Source organism: Melanerpes formicivorus, unplaced genomic scaffold (genome assembly GCF_026170545.1).
Source record: "Melanerpes formicivorus ecotype bairdi unplaced genomic scaffold, bMelFor1.0.p_v2 SCAF_6, whole genome shotgun sequence".
Classification (NCBI taxonomy): domain Eukaryota; kingdom Metazoa; phylum Chordata; class Aves; order Piciformes; family Picidae; genus Melanerpes; species Melanerpes formicivorus.
The window spans coordinates 32,218,885-32,246,423 of record NW_027142358.1 but is presented as its reverse complement, the minus strand read 5'-3'; the positions used below and the strand labels follow the sequence as shown (position 1 = coordinate 32,246,423).

The 27,539-nt window shown below is 47.5% G+C and overlaps 2 protein-coding genes across 3 annotated transcripts in view; one reads left to right on the top strand and one right to left on the bottom strand.

Moving 5' to 3' along the window:
- Positions 1-679: 679 nt before the first annotated feature.
- DNAJC9 (DnaJ heat shock protein family (Hsp40) member C9) lies at positions 680-4,032 on the top strand. Its single transcript, XM_068140374.1, has 5 exons — positions 680-896; positions 993-1,133; positions 1,557-1,811; positions 2,561-2,644; positions 3,341-4,032. Exons 1-5 carry the CDS (start codon positions 717-719, stop codon positions 3,458-3,460), a joined length of 780 nt encoding a protein of 259 aa, XP_067996475.1. The 5' UTR covers positions 680-716; the 3' UTR covers positions 3,461-4,032.
- Positions 3,394-27,539, bottom strand: part of FAM149B1 (family with sequence similarity 149 member B1) — a 24,463-nt gene continuing 317 nt past the window's right edge. The window contains exons 2-15 of one of the 2 annotated variants that reach the window (XM_068140372.1): positions 26,705-26,803; positions 26,256-26,385; positions 23,939-24,081; positions 22,461-22,580; positions 21,714-21,884; positions 18,537-18,724; positions 18,052-18,182; positions 17,169-17,222; positions 16,627-16,739; positions 15,150-15,356; positions 13,378-13,504; positions 12,264-12,389; positions 10,144-10,225; positions 3,394-8,133 (exon numbers count right to left, since the gene is read on the bottom strand). In XM_068140372.1, coding sequence (XP_067996473.1) covers positions 8,060-8,133; positions 10,144-10,225; positions 12,264-12,389; positions 13,378-13,504; positions 15,150-15,356; positions 16,627-16,739; positions 17,169-17,222; positions 18,052-18,182; positions 18,537-18,724; positions 21,714-21,884; positions 22,461-22,580; positions 23,939-24,081; positions 26,256-26,385; positions 26,705-26,803 — 1,765 coding nt within the window. In that variant the 3' untranslated portion in view covers positions 3,394-8,059. Of the gene's footprint in view, positions 8,134-10,143; positions 10,226-12,263; positions 12,390-13,377; positions 13,505-15,113; positions 15,357-16,626; positions 16,740-17,168; positions 17,223-18,051; positions 18,183-18,536; positions 18,725-21,713; positions 21,885-22,460; positions 22,581-23,938; positions 24,082-26,255; positions 26,386-26,704; positions 26,804-27,539 lie in introns of both variants that reach the window. The other variant, XM_068140373.1, reaches the window with a different exon arrangement.

The window sequence follows — 27,539 nt, the reverse complement described above, 5'->3', positions numbered from 1 at the left end:
GCTGCTGTTTGGAGCCCTGGAGCAGGCTGCTCAGGGAGATGGTGGAGTCTCGTTCTCTGGAGAGATTCCGAAGCTGCCTGGCCGCTGTGATGCTGGGCTAGCTGCTGCGGGCGCCCCTGCTTTAGCAGGGGGGAGTTGGACTGGTTCTTCCCCAGAAATCCCTTCTAATCCCCACCACGCTGGGATTCGGGGGCCTTGGTCCCCCCGCCCGTGGGAGAGATGGTGAAAGCAGGCCGGGGACAGCCCTGCTGCGGGCATGTCCCCAGCTCCTGGTCCGCTCAAACGGCACTCTCGCGGGAGAGCTGCGCTGCCCTGCCCTGCCCTGCCCTGTCCTGCGCTGCGCTGCCCTGCCCTGCCCTGCGCTGCCCTGCCCTGCGCTACCCTGCCCTGCGCTGCGCTGCCCTGCGCTGCGCTGCCCTGCGCTGCGCTGCCCTGCCCTGCGCTGCCCTGCCCTGCGCTGCCCTGCCCTGCGCTGCCCTGCCCTGCGCTGCCCTGCCCTGCGCTGCCCTGCCCTGCGCTGCCCTGCCCGGAGAGCGGCTCGAGCAGCTGCTGACGCTTAACCCCGCCAGGGCTCAGCGCGCTCCCGCCGCCTCCCTTCAGCTCCTGCCCGTCTCGCGCACGCGCGGCCCCGCCTCCCACCCCGCTCTCGCGAGAGGCGGCGCGCGGCGGGAGGCGGTTGGCGCGGGCTGCTGTGGCGGCGGAGCGGCGGCGGCGGGATGGGGCTGCTGGAGGACTGCGAGGCCGCCTTCGGCTCCCCCGATCTCTACCAGGTATTGGGCGTCCGCCGGCAGGCCTCCCCTGCCGAGATCCGCCGCGGCTACCACCGCGCCTCGCTCCGCGTACACCCTGACCGCGCCGACCCGCAAGACAAGGAGGAGGCGACGAGGCGGTTCCAAGTAAGCGCGGGAGGGACGGAAGGGAAGAGGACGGCGGCGGCCGCGGCCCCGGCCCCTGCCTGACCGACGGGGCTGAGCTGTCCTCTGTCGCCACAGATCCTGGGCAAGGCGTACGCGGTGCTGAGCGACGCGGAGCAGCGCGCGGTGTACGATGAGCAGGGCACGGTGGACGAGGAAGGCGAGGCGCTGAGGGGCGAGCGGGACTGGCAGGAGTACTGGCGGCTGCTCTTCAAGAAGGTAAAAGCCCTGCCTGGGGTCTGGGGACCGGCATCAGAGAACCAGGCTCCGGCTCTGGGGACTGGGCTATGGGAGCCGTGGTCTGTCTCGCAAGCGGGGCCGGGCTCTGGGGACTGGGCTCTGGGAGTGAGGGTCTGGCTCCTGGAACCAGAGCCGGGCTGTGGTAACCGACAGGCGACTGGCACCAGGGAATGGACTCTGGATTTGGGAACCGAGGCTGGAGTCTGGCTCGGGGGACCGGGGTTTGGGAGCCCTGCAGGGCTCAGCTCAGCGGGAGGGCAGGGCTCCTGGGAAGAGGAAACCTGCTGCTTCAGAGAGCTCTCTGTGTTTCCTTTATGAGCCACCCGGTGGTTTCTTTCCTGCTCTTAAATCCTTGTGGGGAATAAATCCTGTAACTCAAGGAGTTTCACCTCTCTGCTTCAGATCACAGTTAAAGACATTGAGGACTTCGAAAGGAGCTACAAAGATTCCGAAGAAGAGCTAGCTGACATTAAAGCGGCATACATGGATTTTGAGGGTGACATGGACAGAATAATGGAGTCTGTGTTGTGTGTGGACTATACGGATGAACCGAGGATACGGGAAATCCTGGAGAAAGCCATTGAGGCTGGAGAAGTCCCACCCTACAAAGCTTTTGTCAAAGAGTCTAAGCAGAAAGTGACCGCAAGGAAAAGGCGGGTAGGTTCTATCCAGCAGGGGGCAAAGAGGACATGGTTCAGCATCAGTTTTTACTCTCCCTAGGTAGAAACAAATGAAACTCTTCCTGAGACAAATGTTTGCCACAAGATAGCTGGGTTACAGGTCTTGCTCAGCATCTCTTTCGCGTTTGGTCACCTGTGTTCTCCACCCCCCACCCCCCTATATCACTGTGAAAGGCTTTTGAGTAGTAACAGACTGTCGTTTGTTCCTTCCTTTATTTCATTATTATACACAATGGCTTCTTGTGGCTTAGCAGCTCCCTGTATTTATTTACAAAGCTATCAGCTGCTGGAGTTAAGAAAATGCTGTGGTGAGGAGGTGTAATGCATGCCTTTTGGTAAATGCAAAACAACATACTAGGCTCAACAGACTTTTTGTTAAACCCCGGGGGGTTTGGTCACCTTGTACAATATGTTACACACGTCACAGTAACCTTCCTCTAAGTTAATGTAATAGTTGCCAAGACAAAAAAAAAAGGGGAGGGGGGAACAGGGTTGGGGATAGACAGGGCGTTCAGCATTATGAAACAGCAAAAACCCTCTCCTCTTCTACTAAGCCATGGAACTGGAATGGGCTTTCCTTGATTGGTTTCTCATCTGTGACCAAACTGAGCATTTGAGGCATCCCTGCAGCTATTTATATACCCAGATGAATTACAAAGTGTTTGGTGACTACTTGGTGAAACAATTGTGCAAAATATCTTCTAAGCAACTAGTTTGCTGTTTTAGGCAGAAAAAGAAGCTAAGGAAGCAGAAAAGGCTAAAGATGAACTGGGCCTGGGTGGAGAAGATGACTTGAAAGCACTGATTCAAGTAAGGCTTTTTTGTGTCTGGTGGTGGTAATTGAGATCCTGGCTTATAACTCTCTTTTCCCTGAGTGTCTTTTGTATTTGGGATGCTTGTCACTCTTCTGAGTTCCTGAGGTTAAAACCTGACCCCAATGTTAGCTATGTGTGCACTTGAATAGTCAGAGCACGGTGTGGATGTTATTACTGTCTTCAGAGTTCTTCTAGTACCCTTTTGGCAGACACAATGAAAACATTTAGCTTCCAGTGGTAGGCAGTTAGGGAGTGTTAATGATTCTTTCTGAGGCATTCCATGAGAATGCTGAAGCTAGCAAGTCTTACTATCTTGAAGAGTGAGAAAAGAAACACTGTTTACATTCTGGGTTTTGGAATGTTTTCTGTTTCTTTCTTGTGCTAACATGTTTGATTAATCATTCCTCAGCTTGTAAGAGAGTTTGGAGCCCAAACTAGAAGCTGCTTCGCTTTCCATTGCCTTAAGTCATTAATTGTTATAGCTGTTCTTTTCCTCCACCTTGATACTTTGGCAAGTTCTAGAGCCTAGAGTGCACAAGTAGTAGGCTTTTTCTTGATGGTACCTTATTTCCTGTAGCTTGTATTTCCTGTTTCATTTATTCCCAGATTTCATGTCGTGATTTCAGCAGAATGATCCACATTGGGAAATAGGAAAAGTTGTTTGGTTTCTTTTTTCTTTCCCCTCCTCTAGAGCAGAACTCAAGATCGGAAAAAGGAAATGGATGATTTCTTGGCCCAGCTGGAAGCAAAATATGGGAGTAATGCTAAAAAAGGAGGAAAGAAGCCCGCAGCCAAGAAGGGAAAGAAATAAGAAAGAGTGTAGGCCGAACTATCAGGTATAATTGTGTATGGGAACACGTGGATTTGGGAGCACTTCCGAGTTTCCATGGGCGGCCGTTTCGGAGCACGCGTGCGTCAACCGGCTGGGACCAGGAGGGACAATCCAGAACGCCTCTTGAACAAGACAGACAAAGTATCCTGGTGCTACTGTTTAAAACCCTTCAGCTGCTCTTCATTAAGATCAGACAGATTGTTAGCTAAATGCTTTGTGGCAGAAAGGAAGGGTGAGATGTTTGGGGTGGCCATGTGCTTGTTAGATAAACTTGGGTTGAAGCACTTTCCTTCCCAGCACTCGCTGGGTATCGGTACAGTTGGTGCTCAACCAATGCACTCCCACACCTCTGAGCATCTTCAATGCTAATTCCTCTGGGTTCTCAGCTGGAAACCTTCTCCTCCTGCTACTCACATATTTCTTTTGTAACAAGCCTGCTGTTTTTAAGGGTCTTTGCACTTCAGCTCACGGGCTGGCGTTCAGGGATTGCAGTGCTTTTATGAAGTTCTTTGGAAAACTGTAGACTTAATAAATGACATTTTTGGAGAGTTCTCTTCTGTATTGCTTCCCCATTTCTCTCTACAGTTGCTAAGTAGCTGCTCAAAACAAACTGATCACACTGACTCTTCTGACTAAGTCAACTACATCTCTGTAGCAGCTGCAAACATGGCTGTATTAATTCTGCCCTCAGTGCTGGTGATGCTGTTTAGATGAAAGGGCCACCTTGAGTTTGGGCTTTGCAAAGGCCTGAGGAAGAACATGAGACTGGAGCTTGGGTGTGACTATACAGAAATCCTTCCAACATGCTGCAGTGAGGTAGTAAACTTAAAAAGCCACAGACCAGAGCCAGTTCTGTGTGGGTTTGGGTTTGTGATGTCCTGTGAGAAGTGCCAAAGCCTCTGTCACCCTTTCTGTTACTTTAGGAGGGAATTACTTCTGTAAGATCTGCAAGTGCTTAGGGTTTTGTTTCAGCTGTTTTAAGCCCCTTGACACAGTGTGCAGGTATATGAGTTTGAAGAGTAGTTTTCAGCTTGCTGTAGCTCAGAGGAATGAGGCTGACTTTATTTTGTGGGTCATTTTTCAAGTAATGAGCACATAGCTCTGAGTGGAATGTCCTCACTGCTTTAGTGAGAGCATTTGGGAACTTCCTGGGGGGAAGCTAGAGGTAGATGGAAACCCTGCTCCTTTTTACTTGCCTTTCAAAAATGATCCTGTTTGCAAGTGAGCACAGCTTACCATCCTCTTGCTTAACATATCCCTTGAATGTTACTTTGACCATACAATACAGGTCTCTAACAGCCCAGGAGCAGTCTCTGTCAGCCATTTGTACAGAAAACAAAAACTACCCTTAGAGAATAGAATCAATAAGGTTGGAAAAGACCTCACTCAACACCTCCTGACAACTAAACCACAGCACCAAGGGCCACATCTAATCCCTTTTTGAACACCTCCAGGGATGGGGACTCCACCACCTCCCTGGGCAGCACATTTCAACAGCTAACAACTCTCTCTGTGAAGAACTTTCTCCTCACCTCCAGCCAAAACTTCCCCTGGCACAGCCTGAGACTGTGTGCTGGGTGCCTGGCAGAAGAGACCAACCCCTCACTGGCTACAACCTCCCTTCTGGTAGTGATAGAGAGCAAGAAGGTCTGCCCTGAGCCTCCTCCAGGCTAAGCAACCCCAGCTCCCTCAGCCTCTCCTCACAGGGCTGTGCTCCAGACCCCTCCCCAGCTCTGTTGCCCTTCTCTGGACACCTTCCAGTCTGACCCCAGGACAGCACAAGGTGGAGAAAGGCAGGACAGAAGAAATTCAGCAGGCACTTATGATGAGGCTTCTTTAACTTCTTAAGACACCAACTCCTCGGGGCTATAAAGTACCAGCCACATCATCTTACTACAAAACTCTTCTGCCTTATTTGTGTATTTTTGTAACTCCTGTGTAGTAGAGCTAGGGGAAACTAACTTGGTCCCTGAGGAATGGCACTGATACAAACAGGATGTTTATTTTCAGTTAGTGTGAGGCCCCTCCCTGGAGGTGTTTAAGCCCAGGCTGGATGAGGCTCGGGCCAGCCTGATCTAGTGTGGGGTGTCCCTGCCCATGGCAGTGAGGGTGGAACTAGATGATCCTTGTGGTCCCTTCCAACCCTGACTGATACTATGAACTAAAAGACACACTGTGTGCAGTAAATGCAACACTATGTGTTTCAGTAGTCTTAGCTGTTAGGAGAAAGCTATCCTGAAGGGGTTTTGTGAATAGCAGCCTCTCTTCAGCATCCATTGATTTCTAGGCAAACTTTAGGTTGAGCCTAGAGCTTCTCTGCCCCTCTAGCACTGCAAAGGAAAGCTAACCCAGTTACATTTGCACAGTTCTGCTTTGCTTGCTTCTCCCTTCTTGACTGGAGCATGCTTGGATCAACTGGGCTCAAGAACTCCAATACTGGTTAAACATTATTAGCTGCTCTATAGATACCACTAACATTTGATAGGTTGCATAGCTTACAGTGGGGAAATAGGAGAACCACTTCAGGAAGAATCTTGACAAGGGTTTTTTTTTTGTTACAAATTGTGTTTGGAAAATATCAATAAGGAAATTTAGGGGGGAAAAGTGCTCTTCAATTGTGTTACAACAGGCAGGCCAACCATTTTCCTGTGGTGTCCTAAGTGTTAAAATACAGGAAGTGGTTCTCTTTGCCTTGTCCTTGGACTGGGAGTCTGGCACAGGTACTGCTTGGGAGTCAGACCTTGGCCTTATCACTTGTTTTGAGAAGCTTCTGTTTCTTGTTTCTGTCTCATCTGGAGTCACAAGGGCAACAACCTCTGATTCCTCTGGTAGGTCTGCTACACAGTGCAGAACACAGCTCCACAAAGCTATGTTGCAGCTGTGGATGGTGGAGCTTTGTGGTGAAGTGCAGGAATCTTACATAATTGCAGGCATTGTCAGAATGGGAAACTGACCCATGTGTGCAGTTACCACCCAGGATCTCACCACAAGATGATGCTTTACTATTGTCTGGAGCAACTTATCATAGTATCAGTCAGGGTTGGAAGGGACCACAAGGATCAGCTAGTTCCAACCCCCCTGCCCCCCACTAGATCAGCCTGGCCAGAGCCTCAGCCAGCCTGGGCTTAAACACCTCCAGGGACAGGGCCCCAACCACCTCCCTGGACAACCCATTCCAGGGCTTCACCACTCTCATGGGGAAAAACTTCCTCCTCACATCCAGTCTGAATCTCCCCACCTCCAGCTTCATTCCATTCCCCCTGGTCCTATCACTACCTGAGATCCTGAGCAGTCCCTCCCCAGCCTTCCTGTAGCCCCCTTCAGATACTGGAAGGCCACAATGAGGTCACCTCAGAGCCTTCTCTTCTGCAGACTGAACAGCCCCAACTCCTTCAGTCTGTCCTCATAGGAGAGGTGCTCCAGCTCTCTGCTCATCCTCGTGGCCTTTCTCTGGACACCTTCCAGCACCTCCACATCCCTCTTGTCATAGGGGCTCCAGAACTGGAGGCAGTACTGCAGGTGGGGTCTCCCCAGAGCTGAGCAGAGGGGGAGAATCACCTCCCTTGCCCTGCTGGCCACACTTCTGCTGCAGCCCAGGCTCTGATTTGCTTTCTGGGCTGCAAGTGAACACTGAGAGCTCCTGTTGAGCTTCTCCTCCACCAGCACCCACAAGTCTCTCTCCTCAGGGCTGCTTTCCAGCCAGTCCCTGCCCAGCCTGGATTTGTGCCTAGGATTGCCTCGACCCAGATGCAGGACCCTGCCCTTGGTCTTGTTGAACCTCCTGAGGCTGTCTTGTGCCCACCTCTCCAGCCTGTCCAGGTCTCTCTGGATGGCCTCCCTTCCCTCCAGCCTGTCTGCTGCACCACACAGCTTGGTGTCAGCAGGAAACTTGCAGTAAGAGTCTCCTTTTTGCCTCTTAAACCTTACTCAGTGACTGAGAAAGAGGTGGTAAGTGTTTCATAGGACAAGTCAGTGGTGTGCCACCCTTAAAGCTGTCACTTGTGTTCATCATGTTTGCTACCTTAATTCTACACAACTCTGTTAGTATCTGGTGCAGTTACTACACAGGACTCATAACTTGCCTAAGTTGAGTTGTAGGAGCAGCATCATGTGCAGTGCTTGCTTTTTGATAGCACAGTATTGCTTTAAACATATAAATAGAGCTTTAAAGGCAGAAATTACTCTAACTGTGGAAGACCTTGGTAATGTTTTGCAGAGCTAAAAGGAATAATCAGCAGGTTCTGCAGCACATGTAACAACATGAGCCAGTCACAAGCCAGCAATGGGAAAACATCAATGCCTGAGAGCATCTGCAAGATGTTTTAGGAGTTAGGCTTTACTGTCCACTGGAGCATATCCACCCTTCCCCTGGAGTACAGCTAATGCTGGTAGAAAATGGAATGTTTCAGCTACTCTTTGGCAGTTGCTATTTAGACTTGTATAAAAATATCTGCTCCTAAGGAAGGGTGTTTGAAAACTCTCTGTAAACAAGTTTGATGCTGCTGAGAATGAGAGGTGGCTCATGACTCTCTGGAGAGGGATGGATGGATGGATGGATGGATACCTCTTCATGGCATGTCAGAAGCTCTGCTTGCTTTTGGAGACTGATCCACTCCGACTGGGGGCTTTTGCAGAACCGTGCAGCTGAAGACCTAGTGAACAGAGAGCACATACACCTTGGAGACTTCTGGAAGGCAATGAAACCAGCTACCAAATACTTCTCCTTCAGTTTCCAACTAAAATGCCCTTTTTTTCAGCTTTTTATTCTAATAGGTCACTATCAGCTGCATTATACATAATTACAGCAAGTTTGAGACAAGTGGCTGGCCTTCCAAAAAGGGGTTGGACACGATGATCTTGAAGGTCTCTTCCAACCTGGTCTGGTCTGGTCTGGTCTGGTCTATTCTATTCTATTCTATTCTATTCTATTCTATTCTATTCTATTCTATTCTATCCTATCCTATCTGCACTGCAGGGAACTTCTGTATTCTTTGATCCCTCATGAAGTATTCAGCTCTACAGAGCTGTTGTGCTGATTTCAGCTTTTGCTGTGTAAAAAGAGCAGTCATAAAACTCATCCAGAGAGGTGGTTGAGGCCCTGTCCCTGAAGGTGTTTAAGACCAGGCTGGACGAGGCTCTGGCCAGCCTGATCTAGTGTGGGGTGTCCCTGCCCATGGCAGGGAGGTTGGAACTAGATGATCCTTGTGGTCCCTTCCAACCCTGACTGATACTATGATACTATGATCTTGCATTTAAAGATAGTGGTGGAGTTTTTAAGGGAGAGGGAGAGCAGGTGTTTGCTTTCATTTTAGTAGGACCCACTCCTTTCTTGCTTAAAACAAAGTTACCTCAATTTAGTATCTTTGTTAAGTCCCAGATGCCTCTTGTACCATTTACATTAGTGACAGTTGTCCATTCAGGTATTAAACAAGGCATAAAAGACCCCTCCTGCCCTCTAATAATTCATCACCCATGTGCTTGCTACCTTAACTATTACAGCTCCCAATCAGCTTTTTCAGCTTCAATCTTGTTGCTGGTTTTTTATGTGGGAAGTTCCAAGAGCTCCATAAGGAAGCCCAAAACACTGTGATGAAAGGAATCCAGTCTAACTTGCCTTGACAGACTCTGTGTTCAGCAAGTGGCCTGCTCTGTGCCAGCTTTTCCAGGTGCAAGTGACACTTTGCTTGACTTTATACTGAAGCTAAAAGGGAGTACTCCAGGTGAAGGATGGCATTCAGAAAAGCTGTTTCAGGGCACAAAAGCTCACTTCTGCTCTACCTTAATCTCTGAACAAACTCTTGCAGCTGACTAGCCCTTGTGTGTGCAGCAAAAGGGAAAACCTAAAGCTCTGAAGGGAAGGTACAGTGGTCTACCAAGCTAGCTTCTTACTATTAAAAACCCCCAGCCACAGAGCAGTGCTGGTTGTGACTAACTACTCCAAAGCATATGTGAAGACTACTTTCATATTAACCATCAACAGTTTTAAGAAGATGACTTTGCAATATACAAAGGGAGACTAGAAGGAAGAGTTCAACATTACACTCATAGCAAAAATGCCTTCCTGCTCCCTTGACTTCTTTTTGACTGATGGAAGAATCATTTCAGATGAGACTGATTCTTTAGGTTATGCCAAATAACTCCACAAAGTTTATCTAGTTGTTACAAATCAAACAGTACAAGCAACTTGGATTACTGGCTAGGGATGTGAATTGTGCTGACACAGTAAGCAGCTTGAAATGAAACTTCAAGCTGATCTAATGCAGTTGAAAGACCTAGTGCAGACCCAGCAGCACTCCTTCCAGACACAGCACAAGTAAGGGTTGGTTTTAGACACCAATGCAGTTTCTTCCCGGTCTACAGCTGAGCAGATGGGAAAACCCTTGTCCAGAAAGTAGTTGTTGCTGATTCCTGCTTCAGTTGGCAACTCCTGCTCTTGACTTTGACACAAGAGGCACTGGTGCTGATGGCATAAAGCTTCCCAAAGTGATGTAAGACAGTGATAATAAAAACCTGCCCCCAAATGTGCTCTGCGTAAGTGAGTTTTGACAACAGGAAACACAACTCTGAAAAACCTCCTCAAGGTGATGGCCTATGCAGGATATACATCCCTGTCCACAAAGCCTACCTCTGCCTTGATCTTAGACTCTGACTGGTGAGCATACCTGAACCTGCGGATCCTTTCCTCGATCGAGGTTGGTTACTGTAATCGATAACGGTGCAAGAGCGGCGGCGCTGTGGCTCCGGCTGAAAAGACAACTCAGGTCATCTTTGCAGGAAAAAACATTGAAGCATCAAGATTTTAATACAGCTACAAACTATGTAAACCTCTAATTCCTCATCTGTAGGATGTCATAGAGGTCGAAGTAGAGCTGCTGTGAGGTTAAGGAGGGCTACATCAACTTTAGGAGCAGGAAACGCGGCTGCTAAATGCTGGATGTTGTTAAGGCCAGGCTGGATGTGGCTCTGGGCAGCCTGATCTGGTGGAAGATGTCCCTGCCCATGGCAGGGGGTTGGAACTAGGTGATCCTTGGTGTCCCCTTCCAACCCTGACAATTCTGTGGAATATATCTTTATAACACTCTGAGGCACTCTCAGCACTTCTGGAAACAGTTCTAGTTTAAAACAGATTTGAGAAATGCTGGACTGAATGTGACACCTCAAGCAATGCTTAGCTTTCCTGAGGTGCTTCCCACAAACATCTCAAACCTGGGTTCTTCAAGAAGAGTGTGGTACCACCAGCTGCTTGTAGGTGTACTAAGGAGCCAGCTGTAGAGAGTGTAGTGAGTCTGTTATTCATGAACAAGTGACCTGTCCTGCTTGGTTTGGAATTGCTCACAATGATGTTTCTATTCAAGTGGTGACCTTCATGAACCATGGTTATAAGTGGGTTGAGGGAGGTTCTGTTCCTCCTCAGCCCTAGTGAGGCCACATCTGGAGTACTGGGTGCAGTTCTAGGCTACCCAGCTCAAGACAAGAACTCCAGCAGAGGCTACAAAGATGCTGAGGGGACTGGAGCATCTCTGTGAGGAGGGAAGGCTGAGAGACCTGAGGCTGTTTAGACTGGACAACTGCAGACTGAGAGGGGATCTTCTCTGTGCTGCTCAATAACTGAAGGGTGGAGAACAAGGAGATGGGATCAGACTCTTTTCAGTGGTGCCCAGTGACAGAACAAGGGGCAAGGGGCAGAAAAGTGGCACAGGAAATTTCACTTAACTGTAACCAACTTTTCTGTGAGGGTGTTGGAGCCCTGGAGCAGGCTACCCAGAGAGATTGTGGAGTCTCCTTCCCTGGAGAGATTCCAAACCCTCCTGGGTAGCCTGCTGCATGTGACCCTGCTTTACCAGGGGGGTTGGACTAGATGATTTCTGGAGGTTCAATAAGAGCAAGGGCAGGGTCCTGCATCTGGGTTGAGGCAATCCCAGGCACAAATCCAGGCTGGGCAGGGACTGGCTGGAAAGCAGCCCTGAGGAGAGAGCCTTGGGGGTGCTGGTGGACAAAAAGCTCAACAGGAGCTCTCAGTGTGCACTTGCAGCCCAGAAAGCCAACCAGAGCCTGGGCTGCATCAGGAGAAGTGTGGCCAGCAGGGCAAGGGAGGTGATCCTCCCTCTCTGGTCAGCTCTGGGGAGACCCCACCTGGAGTACTGCCTCCAGTTCTGGAGCCCCTATGACAAGAGGGATCTGGAGGTGCTGGAAGGTGTCCAGACAAGGGCCATGAGGATGAGCAGAGGGCTGGAGCACCTCTCCTGTGAGGACAGACTGAAGGAGTTGGGGCTGTTCAGTCTGCAGAAGAGAAGGCTCTGAGGTGACCTCATTGTGGCCTTCCAGTATCTGAAGGGGGCTACAGGAAGGCTGGGGAGGGACTGCTCAGGATCTCAGGTAGTGATAGGACTAGGGGGAATGGAATGAAGCTGGAGGTGGGGAGATTCAGGCTGGAGGTGAGGAGGAAGTTCTTCCCCATGAGAGTGGTGAAGCCCTGGAATGGGTTGTCCAGGGAGGTGGTTGAGGCCCTGTCCCTGGAGGTGTTTAAGCCCAGGCTGGCTGAGGCTCTGGCCAGGCTGATCTAGTGTGGGGTGTCCCTGCCCATGGCAGGGGGTTGGAACTAGATGATCCTTGTGGTCCCTTCCAACCCTGACTGATACTATGATACTATGAATCCCTGCCATGCTGGGATTCTGTAGTTCTCTGGTACTGATAACCTGTGACATTTGGTTCTCCAGTAATGTTTAACTGCCAGAGCACTCTATTTAGTAACTAGTAACTGGTATAATTTGCTGAGCTTTACCAAGAATGTGCTGGTTGTGTTAGGCCTGGAGAGATGATCAGGTAAGAAGAGCCTCTCCTGCTGCTGCTGGTGGGTATCCTCGTGTGTTGCCACACTGTGTGCTCGGCTTGAGTTCCCATGAGACTTCTGCATTGAAGAACAGCACAGTTAGGACTTTCTGTTACTGCAGAAGTACATTTAAAATAATTAGCCTAAGAATTAAAGGAAATTTGCCAAAACATTCATTGTACACCTAGCTGTGGGGAGGGGAAAAAGCCTGGTATGAATTGGAATTAAGATATTCAACTCTGGGTGATGCTGTTACAGCCAAAATGGATGTGACATTTTTTGTGCATCTATTTCAGTCATCATTTACAAGGTAACAAATATATTGCAACTCATAGGTTTAAGTCATTTGATCAGCAGTGATGAAAATTATTAGAGCCACAGAATCACTAAGGCTAGAAAAGACCTCTGAGATCATGCAGCCCAGAAGGCCAACCAGATTCTAGGCTGCATCAGAAGAAGCATGACCAGCAGCACAAGGAATGTGATTCTCCCCACTCTGTTCTGCTCTTGTGAGACTCCACCTAGACCACTGTGCCCAGTTCTCAGGGATGTCTCAGTGCTGGAGTGGGTCCAGGGGAGGCCAGGGTCAGCAGGCTGGAGAACCTCCCCTATGGGTACAGGCTGGGAGAGAGTTGGGGCTGTTCGGCCTGGAGAAAGCTCCAGGGAGACCTTACAGCAGCCTTCCAGTACTGAAGGGGACCTACAAGAAAACTGGGAAGGGACTTTTTACAACGGCTTGTTGTGATAGGATGAGGGAGAATGGATTTAAGTTTGAGGAGGGGAGATTTAGACTGAAAATTAGGAAGAAATTCTTTACAGTGAGGGTGGTGAGACACTGGAACAGGTTGCCCAGGGAGGCTGTGGATGCTCCCTCCCTGGAGGAGTTCATGGCCAGGCTGGATGGGGCCTTGAGCAACCTGGTCTAGTGGAAGGTGTCCCTGCCCATGGCAGAGGGGCTTGAAACTAGATGATATTTTAAGGTGCCTTCCAACCCAAAGTATTCTATGAATCAAGTCCAAGCCTGTACCAAACATCTTCCCAGCAGTGCAGCTGTTGCGCCTCTTACCGTCTGCCTCTGTGCTCCTGCGGTGCTGCTGTGCTCTGTCCCGCCGGTGGTGGCGATGGGCGGGAGGAGGTTGTTGCGGTTCAGCAGCAGTGGGGAGGGCGAGGTCAGCTGCTCATGTGCAGTCAGACTGAAATGCACCAGTGAGAACAGAAAAAAACACAGGGTTGATGTGTGGTGCTGTGTAAATGTACCATAGTGACTGTTTGGTGTTATGTTAAAGCTGCGAGCAAAGGGTGCAGAGTTTTGCCGTAAGATGCTGCCCGTTCCCAGCCACACTGTTATTTTTCTGCTCTTTGTTTATATCTTTTAGGGGGAGGTACATCAGTAGAGCAACAGAAGATCAACTGCACTGGGCCATATTTTAAGCAGAGCAAGTGAAAAAGCTGCATAATGCACACACATATTGTAGCTCTTTCACTTATTGCAACCATCCAATAAAACATCTGGAGGTGAAATAAGGCTTCTGCCTTCTCCATATTCTGCTTGAGCATCGAAGGAAGGCTCTCAGATGCCTTCTAAAGGGAGCCACACCCATCTAACTGCACAAAATACAACACAAGTCAAGCTTCAGTTACAAGAGGCAGAGTAAGTATTCTGCTTTCAAGAGACAGCCTTTTCACAGGAAGGGTATAGGGTATCTGTACATTATCTGCCTGGAAAGTACTAGAAATGCTCAAGAATTCTTTCTTGTTCTGGAGTTGACTGAAGAAAGGTATTCATAGAATCATTTATGTTGGAAAAGACCTCTAAGACCATGCAGTGCAACCATTAACCTAACACTACCAAATCCACCACAAAACCACGTCCCTCAGCATCACAGTTACATGGCTTTTAAATCCCTCCACAGATGATGCTCTAACCACTTCCCCGAGCAGGCTGGGCCAGGGCTTGACAACCCTTTCAGGGAAGACTTATTTCCTAATGTCCAATCTAAACCTCCCTTCACACAACCTGAGGCCTGTATTCTGTAAGAATACATTAGAAAGGCTTCCAACTATAATCAGCATTTTAGAAAAGACTTTCCTATTCTTTACATCCATTTGAACACTGAAGGTAATAAAGGGGAGATGTTGATAACTGTTAGATTGAAGGTTGAGGAAAGGGAACAGAAGCATGGAATACTGCAAGTAGAAAGATCAGGGACTGTGAACACATCTCTCAACAGGACATGACCAAAAATAACAGGCTGGATGAGTTTATAGGTGAACTGGTAAACTACAAGTAAACTATGTCAATTTACAACAGGTGGAATATAGAAGTATTTGAAACTCTTCATTGTTTAACCTTGTAGTGTCTGTAAATGACTACACTGAGTCAGAGCATTGTGCCAAACAAAACCTAGGTGCTCTACAGGTGACTGAAAGTTCCCCGAGTTCATAAAGAGTCACTTGGTCAGTCAGATAACCTGTCTAAGGTCAGCACCTTATAGCCCAGTCTGGGTTAGGATAGCAGCAGGCAGTTTGACCTGCAAAATCTACAGTTTTAAGTTCATCTTGAAAACAGGAAAGGCAAGCTGGTTATCAAGAGATGGTGGTATTTGCTTTGCTCATACTGGAGAGACCGAGGTGTATAGGCTGTGTGCACAACTACCTACATGTGTATGAGAGTCACTGAAACATCAGCTTGAGGAACTCTGTTTTCTGAGGGGAGACTGCTTTGATGGGCACTTAATCAAATAGTTCACATTCTTTCTGCCTGTCTGAATGCTTTCTGTACAAACTGGGCTCTTTACATACGGTAACTGGCAGGGAGAAGCTGGTTTTGAAACGTACAGTCGAGCTCCCCTGAAGACATCATCCACAGAGCCTGGGGTCCCAGTACGAGAGTGGCTGGTGCTGATGGGATGCAGGGTACGTGGATGTGGGTTTCTCCTTCTGGTAACACGTGACAGGGATGATGTGCTGAGCTCTAGAGGGTGATTTGGCCACGCTCTGGTAGAGAGGAGGGAGCTGGAGCTTGGCCGTTTGCCATCCAGGTCCCTGACAAAAGCATTCCAAAAGAGCTATGGTCAGCATGATTGATAACCACACTCCTACCAAAGTGCTCATCTGCACGAGACAGACAATCACAGAATGGCTTAGGTTGGAAGGGACCTTAGAGATCATGTACTTCAACCTGCCTGCCATGGGCAGGGATGCCTCTCAGGCAGACTTGGTTGCCCAAGACCTCATCCAATCCAGCCTTAAACTCCTCCAGGGAGGGCATATCCACAACTTCCCTGGGCAACCCATTTCAGAGTCTCATCACCTTCATACTGAAGAACTTCTTCCTAAGTTCCAGTCTAAACCTACTCTCCCTGAACTTCAAACCATCCCCCCTTGTCCTGTCACTAGACACCCTTATGAAAAGTCTCTTTCCAGCTTTCCTGTAGGTTCCAGAACTTCAGGTATTGGAAAGCAGCTCTAAGGTCTCACTGGAGTCTTCTCCAGGCTGAACAACCCCAGCTCCCTCAGTCTATCCTCATAGCAGAGGTGTTCCAGCCCTTGGATCATCCTTGTGGCCCTCCTATAGACTCACTCCAACAGTTCTATGTCCTTCTTAGGATAGGGACACCAGTACTGGACACAGTATTTGAGGTGGGGTCTCACAAAAGCAGAGTAAAGGGCAGAATCCCCTCTCTTGACCTGCTGGCCACACTCCTCTTCATGCAGTCCAGAATATGGTTTGTCTTCTAGGCTGCCCTAAGCACACTGCCAGCTCATGGTGAGCTTCTCCTAAGTCAATGCCCCCTCGAATGTGTAGGCAGAGATTATGTGTTTTGCCACTTTCATGCAATATAATTTACAGCCAAATTAGGAAAGAATCAGGGACAGAAAAAAGAACCCTTTGCTGTTTTCTGGGGGGTTTGGTGGGGTTTTTTGTTTGTTTGTTTTTTACTGACCTGTGAGCTTTCTGACTGATGATTCCAGTATGAAAATAAAAATTAGTCACAGAGCAGATCCAAAAAATCCCATACAATAAACACCACTCTTCAGACCCACAGCCTAGATCCAGTTCTACTTCTAGCAACTATGCAAATGGGTTTCTCTGTCCCATTCTGAGCTTATATCCCTTTCCAGGATGCCACTTAGTGCCAAGAGTAATGCCACAGCTGTTCACTAAGTGGCAAACCAGCAGGAATCAAACAGAAAACCAGTGTACTAGAAACACAGTATGTGACAGAGAACAAATAAACAGACAGGCAGGAAGAGAAGGGAGAACTGCTTCCTCCAGCACTCTACTTGACAACAGGTGCTCTACAGTTCTTACAGTGTTTTCTCCAGTACAGGCAGATTCCTTTGCTGTAACTGGATCCCATGTATCACCATCAAGCCATTTAGGTTATGTTGAGAACCACTACTTGACCCTTGAGAGAGATTTACCTGCAAGTTTGAAAAATAAGTAAGGAAGTCACTGTGTGGCAGAGACACACACAAACCTATCTACAGATTTTGTCCCTGTAAACAGTTTTGGGCAGAAGAAGTTAATTTCTTCCATGCCATCCAAATTGTTCATTCTCTCCCCATCTAGGCCAGGCATCTCAGCATTCCATTTTTCTTGCAAATGGTAGTGCTTAGAAAATATATCCTACCATGCTGTGTCATTCCAACTGAGCTTGTCATGTGCATGGCCTTCCAACAGTGGCTACAATCAGCAGCTTAACAAAACTGCTTTTCAGTGTGCAATGACATTTTATGTCAAGAACATCCTTTCCTGGAATACAGACTGATCTGGAAAAAACTTCACATTGCACCCACCAGAACAACAACCATCAGAACACAGCAGAGCTCTCATCTCTCCAGCATACATACTTGAGGTGGTTTTCTCCTCTTTTTGCTTTTGCGGCCGCTTCTGGGTTTTGAGGACTAAACACACGGTAAGGGGAACAGGAGGAAGAGGCAGGGGTAGGAATAAAGGAGAAGGAAAGAAGGAAAAGAGATGCATTAAAATGGAATAAAGAGATAACACTTTGGTGCACACTGCTCTAGGAACAGGTCATCTAAAGCAGCTTACACAGCCCAGTTCAGTGTCTGAGCAAAACCAGCCCTGCTTTACGACTGCACTGAGATGTGTCCTCTGCTGCCTGATAAGTTAGTGCTAGCAAGAACAGGATCTCACACATAGTATCGTATCATAGTATCAGTCAGGGTTGGAAGGGACCACAGGGATCATCCAGTTCCAACCCCCCTGCCATGGGCAGGGACACCCCACACTAGATCAGCCTGGCCAGAGCCTCAGCCAGCCTGGCCTTAAACACCTCCAGGGATGGGGCCTCAACCACCTCCCTGGACAACCCATTCCAGGGCTTCACCACTCTCATGCTGAAGAACTTCCTCCTCACCTCCAGCCTGAATCTCCCCACCTCCAGCTTCATTCCATTCCCCCTAGTCCTATCACTACCTGAGATCCTGAGAAGTCCCTCAAACATCACTGAAGTGTAGAAACAACTGTACTAATCACTAATGCACAGTCCCCCCATGCCTGTCTAATATGTGTATAAAACAGAGAAGAGTAGGAATGAAATGTGCAACTGAGGAACAGCAGCACTTAGGAGTTAGAAAGGACAGTCAGCAGCCATACAAAAGGCAAGGGAGTCGTGCATCTAAACAGCTCCCTGACACAGGCCAGTCTGTTTGCTTAGGTAGTGCTGTATTGATTTGTCCCCACACAAACCAGCTGGCTAAAAATACTTACCAGATTGGATGTCACTGAGGGCATTTTAGTCTGTGGCACACGAGGTAACAACGCTGGCAGAGGATCAACCGGCGAAGGGCTCCCAGCATTTGCTTTGATGGTTTCTACTGTTATGATATTTTTCTCATCATCTGTGCCAAGTAAGACAGAATTCCTGTAAATACTGGCATTGCTAGAATCCAAATTTTGGGAAGAGTCCTCTTAGGTGCTAAGCTCTATTAAATCTTTTGAGGCACGTCTCATACTGGGAGCAAAATAACCTTTTTTCCCCCCCCAATGAGATTATTCCCAAATATCTTAGTATCATAGTATCAGTCAGGGTTGGAAGGGACCACAAGGATCATCTAGTTCCAACCCCCCTGCCATGGGCAGGGACACCCCACACTAGATCAGGCTGCCCAGAGCCTCAAGCCTCTCATTGCACCTTTGCAAAACTAAGTAACTGAAATCCCCTTCTGAATCTTCAGTTTGGCAGTGATCCTTACCAGAGGCTGACCCTTCCCAGTGTCTGCAGATTAATTCTTCCATGCAGACTAGGACTTCACTCCACACATCATCAAACACAAATGTGAGCACCGAGTCCTTCATGCAGGAATAGGGAGAGACAGGAGGAAACCCCAGTTTCCCTCTAGCAGAAGACAGTCCCATTTTCCTCTCATGCAACTCCTCTTCCCTGTAAAAAAGTGAGAATTACTTGTGCCATAAACTCTTTTTATTTGCTTCTTGTATTTTGTTGTATTTATTTAACAGGATTAAAACTTCAGCTAAGGCTGTATTTCTGTTCTGTTTTCTCAAGTGAAAAAGGCTAGGGCAGCTGGCTAAACAGCCTGAAGACAATACTTTGGAAGTACTTAGCACATAAAACTGTTTTTCTGGGAGATGATAGTTTCATAAACAGCAACATCAAATAACAGGCTAGTGCTGAATGAAGCAAGCTTCTATACACAGGGCACCTGAATTTTTGTTTCTTCCAGAATCTAACCTAAATGAGAAATGAGCGACACAGTCACCTCGTCACTGCACTCCTTGGCTTCCCTATACAGACCGGGAATATAAATCACACTTCAGGAGTTAAAAAATCATTTACCAAGGAGATTAAAAGTGCCATTTAAAAATAAGTATTAATAATTGCAGTGAGAGCCTTGCAGAAGAGAGAAAATAATACTCATGCAAGCAAACCTCCTACAGCTTTCACTTCAGCTCCCTGAATTAGTAATTAACACCTAAAAACTACAAACCTTAGGAAAGAAAAGGAGATAGTACTATAAAAAAGCTCTAACACTTCCACCATTATTTTACAGAGGCAGCAAAATTGTTTCCTACAGCACTGTCTCTCTGGCCTGGTCAAAGCAAGCCACCTCCCCATTTGAGTCTCACAGTCCATGCAGCTAAGTGGCTTTACTAATTAAACCCAGCAGCCAGGCAGAGAGGGACCTGGGGGTGCTGGTTGATGGTAGGCTGAACATGAGCCTGCAGTGTGCCCAGGCAGCCAGGAGGGCCAATGGCATCCTGGCCTGCATCAAGAACAGTGTGGTCAGCAGGAGCAGGGAGGTCATTCTGCCCCTGTACACTGCACTGGTTAGGCCACACCTTGAGTCCTGTGTCTGGTTCTGGGCCCCTCAGTTTAGGAAGGAGGTTGACTTGCTGGAAGGTGTCCAGAGAAGGGCAACAAAGTTGGTGAGGGGCTTGGAACATAAGCCCTATGAAGAGAGGCTGAGGGAGCTGGGGCTGCTTAGCCTGGAGAAGAGGAGACTCAGGGGTGACCTTATTGCTATCTACAACTACCTTAAGGGGCGTTGTAGACAGGCAGAGGTTGGTCTCTTCTCCCAGGCAAGCAGCACCAGAACAAGAGGACACAGTCTCAGCCTGCACCAGGGGAGGTTTAGGCTGGAGGTCAGAAGGAAGTTTTACACAGAGAGAGTGATTGCCCATTGGAATGGGCTGCCCAGGGAGGTGGTGGAGTCACCGTCACTGGAGGTGTTCAGGAGGAGACTTGACAGGGTGCTTGATTGCATGGTTTAGTTGATTAGGTGGTGCTGGATGATAGGTTGGACGCGATGATCTTGAAGGTCTCTTCCAACCTGGTTTATTCTATTCTATTCAATTAAGTAGTTGGCAACTGACAGTATCATCCAGAGTCCTTCCCCAGGCCTTATGTTCATACCATTGTGTTGAATAAAGTAAAGGGGAAAAAGAATCCTCTTTCTGCTACCCTTACTCCTTTCTTCTTAAGATAAAAAGAGTGGCAATTCTTTCCTGGCAAGGGACTAATTCTTAAATTACCACTGAAACTTTGGGAAGGTACAATGCCACCCCAAAATGCTACTACACAACCAAAGCAGCATGCTGCTAGTGCTTAACAAACAATGAGTTTGACTCTGTGTGAAAAATAAATGGCATTTAAACAAGTTGTATTAAATATGCCAAGACACAGGAGGCTCTTGGTTACAACAGAATGAAAGACTTAATCCAGGCACAAAAATGGCTAGTATGAAAAACTGCAAAACCTCACAATTTAGCACAAAAAACAGTTCTAGTGAAAGTCCTGTCCAAAAGTGTCTTCCTAGAATCATAGAATCAGTCAGGTTGGGAAAGACCTCAGAGATCATCAAGTCCAACCTATTGCCTAATACCCTAGCCAGAGACCACAGAGGTAGCAGAAATTTGTGTACTTTTTACTGTATGAGATCAACCAGAAAGACTGTTTTCCAGATGATGAGAGATTTTTGGAGAGTAATAACTTGGAAATTATTTTGCTTCCCCAATTTCTTCCCCAAATTGTTATATTTGCTCTGCTTTGAAAGGAGGAAAATAATGTTATGAAACCGAGGAGGTTTTAGCGAGGCAGATTGATCTCAAATAACTAGTGATAGGAAAGGGGGGAAACAGCCTCAAGTTGTGCTGGGGGAGGTTTAAGTTGAACATTAGGAACAATTCTTTCTTGAAAAGAAAGAAAAAACAATTCTTTCTTGAAAAGAATTGTTGTGAAGCCCTGGACCAGGCTGCTCAGGGCAGTGGTGGAGTCCCCATCCCTGGAGGGATTGAAAAGCAGCGTAGATGCGGTGTTGAGGGACACGGTTTAGTGGTGACCTGGCAGTGCTCAGTTAACAGTTGGACTCAAAATGATCTTAAAGGTCTTTTGCAACCTAAATGATTCTATGTTTCTATGTTTAAACTGGCAAAGGATCTGTAGAATTCCCAGGGGCCCTAGCAACATCAGGCCTCTGAAAGTTCTGTTGATAAAAGATACAAAATAGACACATAAATTACATATATAAATCCATCAAATACTTTACCAACTAACATCATAGTAGTAGTATCAGTCAGGGTTGGAAGGGACCACAAGGATCATCTAGTTCCAACCCCCCTGCCATGGGCAGGGACACCCCACACTAGATCAGCCTGGCCAGAGCCTCAGCCAGCCTGCTCTTAAACACCTCCAGGGACAGGGCCCCAACCACCTCCCTGGACAACCCATTCCAGGGCTTCACCACTCTCATGGGAAAGAACCTCCTCCTCACCTCCAGCTTCATTCCATAAATATTAAACAGAGATAGAGAGCTTATATAGAGAGAGATAGATATAGTGAGATATAGAGATATATATATATATATATATGGAGAGAGAGAGAAACTTAAGCTATGTTGCTATTCAATACCTACACATCTCTGCGGTCAAATGCTAAATATTCCTCCATGACACCTTCAGAGACAATGACTCCATCTTCACCTTCTTCACTCTCTGGAGAACACAAGGTTGGAGACTTGGAACGGCCAGCCTCTTTGTGAACAGGAGTAATGCAGAGAGGTACCTTCTTGCCAAAAACACTAAATCTGAACAGGTGAGAGTTTGCAGGAAGCAGAAATGAAAATAAGATCTTCCAATAGCAGCATTTGGTTGAGAGACAACATGACAGTCAAGGCCAAGCAGTAGGGAGGCCAAAAAATGATGCATTGCATGAAAAACTCTTTTAGTTTGGATAGTCTTAATTCTTTCTAAGGAAGGTGAAACTTCAGGATAAAGCTCCAAGCCAATTAAAACACATCCTAAAGCATTACATAATAAAAGTAGTGGTTTGTACTTCTGAAGTTCTACACAGATTTAATAGATGATCAACACAAAACCCAGCCACAAAACAAACATATCCTTAAGGAGTTGGCAGCAGCAAGGATATTTCTATTTGCTGACCAGTCCACTGTAGTTACCAACAAGCACAGCTATGTAGCTTTGATATTCTGACTGCATTGCTTCTAGTTAAAAAGAAAACCAGAAAGTGTGCTGTGTGCAAAACTCAGCCTAACAGAAAGGAGTCAGGCTTCATATTTTAAGCAGCCTGGCACTGCAGTCCATGGAGGACAAGAAATCACTTCACTGTCTTGCTACAGTCTGGCCCAGTTGCTGGTACTTACTCATTAGAATCTCTGTCTTGTGGTGAAGTTACATCTGAGGAACCTAAACTGCCAGAAGGTGAACTTGAGTACCATCCATACCCTTCATCAGTGGGGATCATGATCTGCTTCCCCACAACCCTGCCGTGGTGAAAGCAAGGGGTAAGTGAATCAGAAAGTGTTGGCAGTAAGATTATTGACATGTGTAAGAACATAAAGCAGCAAATCATAAAATTCTGTTGAGAAGGCATTCAGTTTTCTTGATGAAAGTTAAACCTGGTTTCAGTTCTGTTCCCTAGTACACAGAATCATAGAATCACAGAATGATTTGGGTTGAAAAGGGCCTCCAACAGTCATCTAGTCCAACTCCCTTGCAGTCAGCAGGGACATCTGCCACTAGAGCAGGTTGCTCAGAACCCAAAACAACCTCACCTGGAATGATTCCAGGGATGGGGCTTCTACCACCTCTCTGGCAAACCTAGGCCAGGGTCTCACCACCCTCCATATAAAAAATGTCTTCCTTCTCTCTAGCCTGAATGTCCCTGTTTTAATTTAAACCATCACCCCTGGTCCTGTCATAACAGCCCCTGCTCAAAAGTCTGTCCCCAGCTTTCTTATAGACCCCCTTTAAGTACTGAAAGGTCACAGCAAGATCTTCCCAGAGCCTTCTCCAGGATGGACAAACCCCAGCTCTCTCAGCCTGGCCTCACAGCAGAAGGGTTTCAGCCCTCAAGTCCCCATCAAATTGTTCTGAGTGAGGTAAACACATTGAAATAAAATCATCCTTGTTTTCCAGGCTCTTCTAAATTTCAGGCATGGACCAAACTGTTCAAGTGCATGTAATAAAGACTGAGAACTGAATTTTGCAGGTAGCCATACAGACTATTTTGCTAGGGTAGGAGGATGCTAACATCATCATAAGCATCTTCAGCTGTACCATACGTCTTTATTTGGAGAATTTTGCCATGATAAGGCCAAGTCAGTTGCAAACAGCAATAGTCCTCTGGCAAGGAACCCAGAGTAAGTAGAATGTTTATTAATTACAATGGCAGCTGACTAGCAGAGTGAGCTTTTTATGGCTGCTTACCACATAATTGCAGGTAGTGATAGGACTCAGGTAGTGATAGGACTCAGGTAGTGATAGGACTCAGGTAGTGATAGGACTAGGGGGAATGGAATGAAGCTGGAGGTGGGGAGATTCAGGCTGGAGGTGAGGAGGAAGTTCTTCACCATGAGAGTGGTGAAGCCCTGGAATGGGTTGTCCAGGGAGGTGGTTGGGGCCCTGTCCCTGGAGGTGTTTAAGCCCAGGCTGGCTGAGGCTCTGGCCAGGCTGATCTAGTGTGAGGTGTCCCTGCCCATGGCAGGGGCGTTGGAACTAGCTGATCCTTGTGGTCCCTTCCAACCCTGACTGATAATATGATAAAACCACCCTGCTGCAAACATTGTTTATAAGCACCTGTTTCCATCCCTACCCTTGCATTAGTCTGTTAATAAAATACCTGAGGTGAGGAAAGTTGGCTGTCCACTGGTAGCACTCTTCCCGCAGTGCCTCCACATGCACATTTTCCTTCTGCTCATAGAGAAGCTCATCAATTTGTCTGAACATTTGCTCAACTTGCTGTGTGGCAGCTTTATCAAACTCCTAGACAGGAAAGTTATCCAAAAAATACCTAGTGAATAGCATCCAGAGAGGATTTTAAATCCTATTTCATACAATTTAAACTGTAGAATTGCACAAGACCAGTATTTGCTTAAGGCTTAGCAGGACTGATTTAAGCAGTTCCATTTCTCCTCCATTGAAAGACATTAAATAATTTCCCCTAGGGATGATACAGACTGATGGCAGCTACATAAAAATCTCAGAGTGACTCAAGAGGAGAACTATTAAAACATTTTGAAATACCTGAGTATCTGAAGTTAAAGGCATACTAATGCACATAAAAGACAGCAGGCTGAACATGAGCCAGCAGTGTGCCCAGGTGGCCAAGAAGGCCAATGGCATCCTGGCCTGCATCAAGAATAGTGTGGCCAGCAGGAGCAGGGAAATCATTGTGCCCCTGAACTCAGCACTGGTTAAGCCACACTTTGAGTACTGTGTCTAGTTCTGGGACCCTCAGTTTAAGAAGGACATTGAGACACTTGAACGTGTCCAGCGAAGGGCAACAAGGCTGGGGAGAGGCCTTGAGCACAGCCCTATGAGGAGAGGCTGAGGGAGCTGGGATTGTTTAGCCTGGAGAAGAGGAGGCTCAGGGGAGACCTTATTGCTCTCTACAACTACCTTAAGGGTGGTTGTAGCCAGGCAGAGGTTGGTCTCTTCTTCCAGGCAACCAGCACCAGAACAAGAGGACACAGTCTCAAGCTGTGCCAGGGGAAGTTTAGGCTGGAGGTGAGGAGAAAGTTCTTCACAGAGAGAGTTGTTAGCCATTGGAATGTGCTGCCCAGGGAGGTGGTGGAGTTACTATCCCTGGAGAGGTTCAAGAGGGGATTGGACATAGCACTTGGTGCCATGGTTTAGTCATGAGGTCTTGGGTGACAGGTTGGACTTGATGATCTTTGAGGTCTCTTCCAACCTTGGTGATTCTGTGATTCTATGAAATCAGACACGAAGGAATAGGCTTCTGAGAGAGGTGGGTTGAATGCCCATCCCTGGAGGCATTTCAGAGATGCAGAGATGTGGTGCTGAGGGACAGAGTTTAGCACCAGACTCAGCATAAGTTAGATGATGGTTGGATTCAATGATCTTAAGAGTCTTTTCTGAACAAAATGATTCTATAATGCCATAATTGGAACGCAGTGGAAGATCTGTTGCCTGCAATGTCCACATACAACAGCAAACCAAAAAGCTGTGGGAGCAAAGGATGTTCAGCACCTTTGTTACTTATTCCTGTGTAGCTAGATCTTGCATAGATAAACCTAAACAGTCCCATCTCACCTCACAGAAAGCAACAGCACCCTTTGTTTTGGAAGACAGGGAAACTCCCAATCTTTCTCCATGAAAATAATGGTTTAGGGGCTTGCTATATTTGGAGAAACATGTAAGTATACAGAAGATTGGATAAACTGACAGCATCTGGAAATCATCTCCTCCTCTTAGAGATTCCACACTAACAGCATAGACAGACTTGTATATTAAATGCTTTGCACTTGCAAAGTTATAGGGGGAAATGCAGAATATCTGTTGAATAATATCAGCCTAATATGTTTTGAACTGAGAGACAGGAAAAATGGGGAAAAGGTAATTCAAAATGTTCACAGAATCCCAGCATGGTGGAGGTAGGAAGAGACCTCTGGAGATCATCCAGTTCAACCACCCTGCTAAAGCAGGATCACAGGATATTAGGGGTTGGAAGGGACCTCTGGAGTTCGTCAAGTCCAATCCCCCTGCTGGAGCAGAACCATATAATCTAGTACAGGTCACACAAGAACCTATACGGATGGGGCTTGAAAGCCTCCAAAGAAGGAGACCTAGGGTCACCCAGAGCAGGCTGCCCAGGATCACAATGTCCAGGTAGATTTGGAATCTCTCCAGAGAAGGAGACTCCACGACCATTCTGGGCAGCCTGCTCCAGGGCTCCAGCACCCTCACAGCAATGATTTTTTTCCCTCCTGTTCAGATGGAACCATGTGGGCTCCAGTTTGTGCCCACTGCACTTTGTCAGCTCTGAAACAGCACTAATGCTCTTTTTGTATACCACTGTCACAACTTCCTGGCAGATCCAGTCCTCATTTTTATCCTGAAATGTATTTGCAACAGTACTTCCTGTGTCTTTCTACTCTCTGTGCTACATTGGGTTGGGATGATCACGCTCTACTCACATCATAGCCCCAAGAGAAGACTGAGCTGTCTTCAGTGGAGGTGTCAGCATAACTGGGGCTAGCAGACAATGAGTTCCCATGATCAGGTGGAGTAACTGAAGTGTGTGATTCCTTGCAGATTTCAAACTCCCTGAAGTCCACATGTTGAGGAAAATAAGGAAGTGAAAAAAAAACCACAACACACAGTGAAAGGTAAGCAAACTGTTCTTTCTGTAGATATATCAGAAGAGGTCTTAGCAGCAATACAGTCTTCATGGGGTCACTATTTACTTCTGAGGCATTTAAGCAGAAGCCATAGTACAGAATTAAGTATAATGGCAACTTCTAATAATCTGGCGGTCAAGCACAGGTTCTCCACAAGTTTTACTTCTGTAAAGCAACCCAACACAGAGATGCCCTATTTTGCCACTGTCCCTAGCCAACCATTGAGTTTATGTTGTGAGAAGTACCTTGAGGTCTGGCCACAGTTTCCAGCCTCGGGTGTGCACACCTCAGCCTGTGGTTCTGGCGGTGGATGGTGCCGCAAGGCATGCTTGGGAAGTCCGTGTCTGAAACAAGAGGCGGAACTTGACATTACTTCTAAACACAAACATCTACAGAATTCCCAAGCTTTACAGAGGGGTTTTCCTGCTTTCCAATGAATGCACTTATTTCCATTTGCCTATTTATTATTCATTCTTGTTACCAAAGCTTTAGAAAAAAAGGTCTAGAAACTAAGTCTATGCTAAACAGGGAGTTGAAGGTCTTTGCTTAGAAACCAGTGTCTACAGGGGCTACACCCCTCTCAAAGCAGAGACAATGTCCTTGTCCCTGCATGAGATTCATAACCCAACCATAGAGGAGCGGCCACCAAACCAAGCAGAGCCGAGTTTGGAGAAACAGCATTTGCTAAGATTTTTGTCAGTGTTTAGGTATTTAGGAAGGAGGGTCAAGAAAAGTCAGTGTAGTTGGAAACAGAAAGGTGTTGACGGCGTGATGAAAAGCAGCCAACTGCCAAACCCGGCGTATTTGTGTAAACCTCTTGCTCCCTCCCCCAAGGAGTACCGGCCCGTCAGTCACCGCCCGGGTCAAAAGAGGCCAGGGCAGGGATTTGATCACGCTCTCTCCCACCGGTGATTTTAAGGCCAGGGGTACACCCGCCGGCCAGGACCGCTGCAAACACCTTACCGCAGCTGCCCGTATCCCGGCCGCAGCCTCGGCGCAGGCCCGCTCCACGTTCGCAGCACCCGGCCCGCACACCTCCCCGTCAGACTCGGCCCGCTCCAGCCCCCCGCCCCGCACGGG

What these genes read in the sequence shown, in the direction of transcription:
- DNAJC9 (XM_068140374.1), top strand. Translation starts at nt 717, where the DNA reads ATGGGGCTGCTGGAGGACTGCGAGGCCGCCTTCGGCTCCCCCGATCTC. An exon ending in GGCGGCTGCTCTTCAAGAAG is followed by an intron (nt 1,134 to 1,556) that starts GTAAAAGCCCTG and finishes TCTCTGCTTCAG; the next exon opens with ATCACAGTTAAAGACATTGA. An exon ending in TGACCGCAAGGAAAAGGCGG is followed by an intron (nt 1,812 to 2,560) that starts GTAGGTTCTATC and finishes TTGCTGTTTTAG; the next exon opens with GCAGAAAAAGAAGCTAAGGA.